The 9709-nt window shown below is 39.1% G+C and overlaps 1 protein-coding gene across 4 annotated transcripts in view; it reads right to left on the minus strand.

Moving 5' to 3' along the window:
• The window catches only part of abr (ABR activator of RhoGEF and GTPase), a 193110-nt gene that overhangs the window by 85848 nt on the left and 97553 nt on the right, over positions 1-9709 (minus strand). For 3 of the 4 annotated variants that reach the window (XM_017699035.2, XM_017699053.2, XM_037533388.1), the window contains one exon: positions 8620-8680. In XM_017699035.2, the coding sequence (XP_017554524.1) occupies positions 8620-8680 (61 nt within the window). Of the gene's footprint in view, positions 1-7820; positions 8101-8619; positions 8681-9709 lie in introns of those variants that run through there. The other variant, XM_037533389.1, reaches the window with a different exon arrangement.

The raw sequence follows: 9709 nt of genomic DNA on the forward strand, positions 1-9709 counted from the left end.
TGAGTGAGAGGAGCTCATTACTGTGACATAGCAACAAGCTGTTTGTTAAGGAACTATAATTTCGCGGAAGGAACTGCTAACATTAAAACATTCAATGCCACATTCACGGCCCAATTAATGAATTTCTTACTTCGTTTATTTAATGGTTTTATAAAAGCTATAGAACACTCAAGGTTGTGTGTTATCGCTACAGGATAATGTTATTTCGTGACAACACACTCCCTCTCGTGTTCTATTGTTTAAACACACACTGATTGTTTGGAACATGCAGCTAAATTTGTGTGATGAAAACTGCAATCTTCTTTCACCCTGTTCTAATTATGTCCACATGATTTTATGTTCAGACTCCAAGTTGAATCACTGAAGGTAATAAACACATTCCAAAGCTTATTTTGTACCTTTCATACAGCTATAACAAAAGACACTTAAAAAATCTTTCTTTGGGATCAAATAAGAGCAAATAAGATAAACTAATAAAATCATAACTAACTACACAAACTAATGACTTTGTCGCCCTAATGAATGTTACATCAGTGGAAGAAAGCCCCTGCTGATGCATGATGCAATGGAAAATGAGAGAAGTGGAAAACACTGTGGTGGCCACAGACATCCTGTTAAAATGATAGGTTTTGAAAATGACTTACTTATGTATAGTAACTGGGGTGATGTAATTACTTTGACTCACAGCTATGGCAGTCCATTTAGATCATCAGAAATAAAAAATAGCATTAACCTACTGAACTTGTAAATGCATAGAAAGTAGGATTGAGAGTCAATCCCAAAAAATCCTCCATGGATTGAAAAACATGATGAATTGGAGCTGGCTCCAAAAGTTCTGGGACTGGACAGCTTAAAAAGAAAAGGTCTTTTTGTGCCATTGTAATTGTTTGTTTGATTTCTACATGGAGCGAATGGTGGGGCAAAGTAGGAAAAGTACAAAGAGAACAGTTTACTTATCATGGCTTGTTTAGTTATAAAGTGTATGGTCTTTTACCTGTATTATTATAGGGCTACTATAAATGTAAGAACTAGATTTCATTCCTCACATATAACCGTGATGAGAAAGAGATGGCAAAGTTGAGACCTCTTACGCATTAGGCTGTGCTCTTTGCATGGAAAAAGCACTACCTGGAGCTACCCCTAGTTTCCGATTGTAGTTATACACATCAGATTTATTATTAATGATGAGGATTAAATTAGTTCAGTAAGAAGGACGCTTGCTTAAATTTTCACTTTGAAGGCTGAAAATGAGGAGAAGAGCGCTTCTGCAAATTAAGACAAAATGTTCTACCCGCACTTAACCTTCTATCTTGGTTATTTTCACTGAGCTCTAACTTGATAAGATGCCTGATAAAAAAAATTACTGACATCACTCTCTTCCTAATAAGTAGAGCTTTTTTCAACTTCAAGGTTTTTGTTTTTTTTTTTGCTCTGAGAGAAAACAAAAATTGGCAGCAGAGCTTAAAAGCCAGTGCATTCTGCCCACATTGAGTTTTTTTTGCAGTACAATTACATACAAACTGAGCGAGTTGAGGACAAAAAAAAGGCACACAGCCTGACTGAGAATCTTTAATATTAATTTGTATCACGATTCTTCCCTTTTCTCTGGCCTAACTAATTGAACTAACAGGGCCTCATTGATTATGAAAACTACATTATATGGTCAAAAGTATGTGGACTCATCTCCTAATTATTGACTTCATGATGTATTGACTATATTACTGCTAAGAGTGTATAAAATCAAGCACGTAATACCTGTAGACAAACACTGGCAGTAGAATGGGTCAAACTGAAGAGCTCAGTGACTTTAAAAATGGCACAGGATGTCATCTTTGCCACAAGCCAGTTTGTTAAATTTCTGTCCTGCTAGATCTGCCCCAGACAACTGTCATGTGAAATGGAAGTATCTAGTAGCACGAAGCAGCAGGCCACACAAACTCACTGTGTGAAGTCACCAAGTGCTGAAGCAAAGAGCTCTTAGAAATTACACATCACTTACTAGAGCAACATCAATGAAAGCAATGTGCATCAGGAGCTTCATTACATGGGTTTCTATGGTCATGCAGTGGCACACAAGCAGATCATATTGTGCAATGCCAAGCATCAGCTGGAGCAGTGAAAAGCATGTCATGATTGGACTCTGGAGCAGCAGAAACACTATTTGGAGTGATGAATCTGGGTTTGGAGGATGGCAAGAGGATACCATCTTCTGGAAAGCATAGTGCCAAAGGTTAAGTTTGGGCAAGGAGGGATAATGGTTTAGTGTTTTTTCAGTGTTTGGGCTTGACCCCTTAGTTCCAGTGATGGGTAATATTAATATTACAGCATACAAAGACATTTTAAACAATTACATGCTTTGTATCCAGTATGAATGTGGCCCACTGCACAGAGCCCTGACCTCTACCCCACTGAATACCTTTGGGATAAGCTAAACATTGATTGTGAGGCAGGCCTTCTGATCCAACACCTTGCAAATGCTCCTTGGACTGAATGGGCAGAAATTCCCACAAACACACTCCAAAATCTTGTGGATAGACTTAACAGAGGAGCTGTTTTAGCTGCAAAGGTGTGGCCAACTCCATTTTAATGCCTATGATTTTAGAATGGGATGTCCAACGAGCTCATGTAAGTGTGATGGTCAGATGTCCACATACTTTTGGCCATATAGTGCAAATCAACAGTTCTGGTTTTATCCAATTTTAAGCTCAAGACTTCCAAATCACTAACTGCGATTTTCAAGATCAAAACTGATCACGTTCACCCAGCAGCATCCAACAGGCCTTCAGTACACAACTAAGACAGAAGCTGCATCATAGCTAGACTTTTGTCTTCAATGTAGCTTTGGTGAATCGTGTGGAAATTTACAAGCTTTCACTTTGTTCTGCTCAGTAGTTTCAGTCTGGCACTGCAGCTGTTTCAAACCATGCATGCATGAGTGCTGGCAATGAATGATGAGCAAAAGTCTTGGTAAGCATGTTGTGTCTAATTGCTTCACCAATCATTTCTGCCTTACGTGCCCCAAGGGCTATTGCAAGAGCAGGTAAAATGGCAAAAATATATTGTCATGATACAAATATGTATCATATTTCATTTATAAGTCAATCTTTTCTAGTGTGAGTTGCTTGGTAATCCAGAATTAGTGATGCTACACATTAAATAAGACATTGAGACGAATACTTACATGATAATGTTTATATACCATCATATCACCCACCCTTAGACTTTTGATTGGTCCAGTGCTGAGATCTAGAACTTCTGAGCCAAGCTAGATGAGATGCCCTTCATTCATTAGGCCAGGTTAAGAAGCCTTGAGCACTGATTGCATATCCTTTGTCAGCCCTGTTCTAAAGACCAAAGGAACAACTCTGTCTAGCACAGCACTAGAGTGCACTTCAGTATCCAGGACAGAAAAAGAAAAGCTTTGAAAGCAACTCAGCAGCAGATGATCTGTTGCCTGTTAGGGGATGAAGATGCCTCCAGGGCATTGTGCATGTGCGTGTTTGTTTGTTTTGGGCCAGTTCTCAAAGTCACTGCGGACAGTACTATCTGATTAATCAGGGTATCAAAGTGGGCCAAACTCGTCACTCTCTATTACTCTCTCACTCAGTGCCTGACAGCCAGCCGCACTAGGTCCTGACAAATACATCAGTTACCCAGTCATTTTGGTCAGTACTGCAGTCCCACATATTGACAGGTATCTGTGAAAATCCAATCAAAGCACCAATATTTAGTGACATGTTTTATAGTGTATGAAAGAGACAGCTCAGAGGAAAATCCTTCACTTCTGAGGATTAAATACCTCAGTATACTTCAGTGAAATTAAGCTTGCGAAGTTTGAGCTAAGCTGAAACCACTTTATGAGCTTGTATGCTCTGCAGTTTTGTTTTTGTTATGTTTGAACCAATCAATCACAGGCTTTGTCACATAGGATATACATTGCAGAGTTCACCAAGCTGCATTTTATCCACAAATACATCAAATTGTTTGCCAAAGTTACAAGACGTATACCAAGGCCTTAACTAAGTCAGTCTCATAACCTAGTCTTTTTGAGACAGTCATCATCTGTTCACATCTATTACTGCAATAGAGGCTAAACTCCTAAATTTGAACACAAAACACCATCATAATTAAAATAATCAAGTAAAACGTATCTCAATGTAATGTTTATCATGATTAAAAAAATTCTGTGAGGGAAAGCGATGGCTGAGCTAACAAAACCACTAAGAAGTCTGATTCTGAATTTCGTGACCGGAGGAGGGATACCTTTACACAATTAGTTTCTCACTGCATTTGTCATCAGACAAAAAAAGTACTAAGAGGCGTCAAGTGTGTACATGTAAAGGCTATCTCAGCTCTGACGATGTCGTTGATTAGTCAGTCCTTTATCGTTGATGTATTGGGACACTTCAGCATTCGCACTACAAATGCTACGTGGTCGTATGCATCCATCTCTGTAGGTGGTTTGAGTGATGAATCAGAATGTGTCTCCAAGATGCACTGGACCCAAGTACTAGAGTGATCTGTTCACTCATGGCAATGTCATGTGTGAATAGGGTGTTTGTGAGTTTCTGCTGCTCATTTGACTTCAAACACTGGCACTATTGAACTAAAACTACTGGAGCATGTTTGGGTCTTTAACATCAACACTGGTCACAAAATATTTAATATCAGTCACGTCCTAAGTTACACACACAACAGCTCACTCATACACCAGCATTGTCATTGCTGGTCAATATCTGTCAGTGAGAAATTAATCCAAACACAAATAACGTCTCAAGTTAACACGTCTGATTTAGATACAGAGATTCATGTTGACAGAGAAGAAATTACTACAACAGTGTGTGAAATAAAGCTGAAGCACATATTTACTTATCTTGGGGAAACAGAGTTTCAGTCATTATAGTATTGACTGACAAACAGCAGGGAATGAGATGGAGAGAGAGGGCGACAGAGAGAAACTGTGCAAAAGAGAATTTAAAAGCCTTCAGATTATCTCCAACTGAGGTCTATAAGAAACAGCAGCTGCTTATCTTTCTCCCACAGATTTTCAGAAAAAGACACAAACTCGATCCAACTTCATGGCTCTGCAATGAAGTGCTGCGGGATTCACACACACCTGCAAGTCAATCAGTCAGCTTGCTCACAGTGTAGACAGTGATAAATGGGTTGTCTGTTTGGACTGAGCCTCTACTGAGCTTTATGATGAGACTGGACAGGTTGGCTCCGACAGCCAGGAGATATGAACAGTGTGTGGACAGAGGTAGTTGAGCTACAAACTGAGATGAATGATCATCTGACACTAATTTGTGAATAAATGTTACGATCACTTTAGTCAGGACCAGATAGTATGACTGCACTGGAATTATATGTTCATTTATTTAGTGAGTTTGAGCAAAGTCGTTTTTTTAGAGCCTAACCAGGAGCTGCTGATTTGTAGTTGTAGTTGTGTGCGTACTAAATAACTAAGTAGTGGTAAACAGCCAAAAATCTCAGTGTCAGTCTGCTTACAGGTGAACCCTGTTTTTTGTCATGTGAACACCTTTTTTATGATGGCCTGCACCAAACAAGGGATTTCAATACTATGTTGTGCTTTTCTCAGTGCACATCAGCCCTGCACCATCCTCATATTCTGCCTGATTAAAAAATTTGACTTAACAGACACTTGTCTCATTCTTGCAGCTTGGGCTTCTGCTAATATCAAACTATAGCAAAGCATTGGATTTAATTCCATTATTACTATTTTGGGACATGGATCATTTTTTGCTTACTATTAAAGAAAAACCTGTATATAAAATTTGGCCTTTAACATTTGAAATGTGAAACCAACCAAACTGAAAGAAATTGTACAGACTTAAGCAAACAAACTAGACACAAAAGAGCCAAAAACTAACCTTCTACAGGGAGGGAGAACTTAAGGGACCTGCACACTACTAAAAGTCAAAAGTTGGGCAGTGCTTTCTCCAGCATTCTTACACTGTAACTGATGCCCAAACTTGCTCACTCACTCGCAAGCTGGTCCAATCAGCTGCAGATTTCAGGAAATACAATACTTTGCAAAAGTCTGAGACCAACCTTCATTTTTTTTCCCAATTCTAGTCAAAATGACTATTTAGTATATGTTATTCATTTTTCAGCATCAGGGAAAAAAAAGAAAACACATGTTTAACATAAAATTAAAAGAAAGCCTCAATGACAAAACATGATCTCATAATTTTTGCTTTCAGTTTTTCCAAGGAACCTGTAAGGATGTTTTTCCACTCCTTCAAAGTTCAGTCTGAGAAGCGGGTTATGTTTCCTGCTTCTCACAATCCAAAGAATCCCAAATAGGTTCAACAATGTTAAAGTCTGCTGGTCAGTTCATTATTCTAAGAACACTGGCAGCTTCTTTGTTTCATTTGCAAAAATGTTCTTTTTTATCTATTACTTTTTCTCAGGGCTTCTTAATAGCTAAACATCCTTTCAGACTCAGAGTAGAGTTGTCTTCTCACAGTGGACAGATGGACAGAAACACTTTTAGATGTTTTCAGATCTGAAGCAAGAGTGGAGCTTGATTTTCTCCTCTCTCTCAAAGATGAAAGCCTTAAGTACATAGTTTTGGTGGTCTACGAGGTCTTGCACAGTCATCAGGAATCTCGCTTTCTTTACATCTTTTAATAAATTATGATTTTTTTTTTTTTAAATAAAAATCTTTATTTTCTTTTGACTTTCCTCTTCCTAATGTAAAGGTATTATCTAAATCTAATCTGCTCAGAAATTTCTGAAAAAATTAGCAACTTGTATTTAATGGCCATTTTGAGTGGAAATTAAATAAATGAAGGGTGGTCTGTGACTTTTGCACAGTACTGTATATACTGTAAATGACTGAGATCTAACTTCAGTAGGTTGTTCACTTTTTTTAATTTGCACATATTTGACTCATGCAGTATCAACTTCTCTGTCATTTTTTCTCAATAAAGGACAACGTTAAGCTGACGTACGCAAAATATGTCACAATATGTCACTATTCAGTAACACAAGTCCATTGCATTTCCCTTGTAAAATATGCATAAACTACCCTGAGAGACCTTTTGAGGTGAGGCTGATGTGATCTGACTGTCTGGGATTCTCTGGTTATATTCTGTTGCAACGGAGGGAAAGAACTTGACTTCTATAGAGTGAACGTGACCAGTGTGTAAAGAGAGGAGCATCAGTCCAATCAATTGCTCCTTCTCTTTTCCACCTCCTCCACCCTCTCTCACTCCTCTGACACCTGAAGGTGCGCACTTACACAGATTGTTAATTACCCATCACCGTGGTAACCGCTGCTGGTGCATCGTAGGGGATTATCCCCAGCAACCTCAGAGTTGGGGGTAAGAAACTTCAAAAGGAGGAAGATGCAGAAAGATGTGCAAAGGCGTATACAAAGGAAAGCACTACGGCGCATTGAGAATTACCGATTAGCTAGAGATCTGATTTCTGTGGGACACTGTGGTCTGTAAGCATTCTCTCTCTCTCTCTCTCTCTCTCTCTCTCTCTCTCTCTCTCTCTCTCTCTCTCTCTCTCTCTCTCTCTCTCTCTCTCTCTCTCTCTCTCTCTCTCTCGCATCTACACCATGAGGCACCAAACGAAAGGCAAGTCAGCTTTCCAACATGAAAGACACAGAGGGACTGCATTTAAATAAGTTCGCCAGTGCAGCTCAGTATATTCCTCCTTGTCCATCAAATAGACTAAATACCCCAACAGCAGCTACGGTGGGACAAAAAAGCCAGCTTAATCCACACATATGAATGTAAAATAGATCCTGAGCAGGTTAGATGAAAGAAAAGAGAGGAGCTTGTTACCGTAAGTGCAGTTACAACACAGTCGGAGCACCAGAAGAATCTCCATGAGTTCCCTTTCTCTCTCTCTCTCTATTTAGCTATCGCTCGGTCATCCCGCTTCCTCTGCTACTGCTCTGTCTCTCTCTCCCTGTTACTGTACTGGTTCTCTCTCTAACACTTGTTCATCCCTCTTCCTCTGCTGCTGCTTTTAGTAATGTCTCTCTCCTCTGGTTCTCTCTCACACTGGTCTGGTTCTCCTTCCCACCCCCCTCTCACTCTTGCTTTGTTTCACTGCTTTGGTTCTCTCTCTCGCTCTCTCTCTCTCTCTCTCTCTCTCTCTCACTTTCTAACTGTCATTCTCTTTCTTTCTCTCTATTTCTAACTCTATCTTTCTCTCTATTTCTAACTCTATCTTTCTCTCTATTTCTAACTCTATCTTTCTCTCTATCTGGCTCCATCTACCTCTCTCACTCACATCCTCTGCTAGTTTGGTTTCTCTTACTGCTCTATGGCTCTCTCTTACTGTGTCCCATAGAGAGGGAGAGGGAGGGAGAGGGAGAGAACCCTCCCGCACACGAAGGCATTTAGAATGAGCAAGCAAGTGCTTATACACACACACACACACACACACACACACACACACACACACACACAGCATCCTGACTGTGGGTGCTGCATACACAAGTAAGATAGCTGTGGGACTGAGCTTATTCTTAAAGAGCCACCAGTCAAAATAAACTAAATTACTTACAGCACAATACCTCTTCATCTTATTTTACTGCACAACACACACACACAGAAATCTGCAAACTGGACTTACCCTCCATGGTGACAGTAGTGGTGCAGTCTTTGGAGTCTTTAGGTCCTTTAACTTTAACATTCTGTTAAACAGCAACAACAAAAAAGAAACCAACACCTTATGAACATCAGCATCAGCTTACAAATGAGTTTAATAAATAAACAGGTGTATTCTACAGGCCTGCTACCCGACCTGAGCGCAGTGAGTGCTGACAAAGTCTTAGAAACAGATTTCTCCTACAACCTCTGGTTATTGAGCGATTTTTATGCACTAGAATTGTTTTTTACATAAATTTCACGCACTCTCGTGCACAAACTCTCTCTCTCTGTAATAATGTTACAGTCTATAGTTGCATTCAGAAATGCTCCTGAGTTTGAAGCCTGGGTAAACCTGGCCCTGAATGAATCCATTATGATGAGAAGGATGTTTTGGGTCAGTGGAAAAGTCACAGCAGATCTTTCACTTTGCTTGTTAAGCATTTCTCAGAGAGAGAGAGATGACCAAATGTTTTTTGCACATCACTGTGTTTCATTTCTTTGGTTTTGTGCTGTGACCTCGTCTAAATGAACAAATCTGCAGGACTACCAAATAATTTCATCATGTACATAATCACAACAGTCTTCGTCACTTCATTTTTAATATGTAGTATAATACATTGTAATAATTGCCTTTTACAATGCATTATATCTGATATGAGTTCAGATGCACTTGGCAAAACACTCAGCAGACTTTCTTCTCGACAGAAAGAAATCCAACAATTCCAGCATTACAACATCACAAACTAACCTATCAGTATATGACACTGAATTTTTTCTCTATACAGATCAGAGATAATTCTCAGATTCTTAATTTATTTATCTGACTTAATGTTGCATATTGCATCTATTTTTCCACACCAGACACAGTTCAAAAACCAGATCCATCAACCGTGTGCTTATTTCAATGTAATAGAAAAGGTTTGTTATTGTTTGTGAAAGGGCCCAATTTTCTTTTATTTCATTGTTTTCCACGTATGACACTTGTGTTGGTTTCCATACCAAAACAATAGTAATGTGGTTTATTTTTATGACATCAAAAAAAAAAAAAAAAACAATTATAAACAGACTGTGCG

Source organism: Pygocentrus nattereri, chromosome 23, assembly GCF_015220715.1.
Source record: "Pygocentrus nattereri isolate fPygNat1 chromosome 23, fPygNat1.pri, whole genome shotgun sequence".
Taxonomy (NCBI): domain Eukaryota; kingdom Metazoa; phylum Chordata; class Actinopteri; order Characiformes; family Serrasalmidae; genus Pygocentrus; species Pygocentrus nattereri.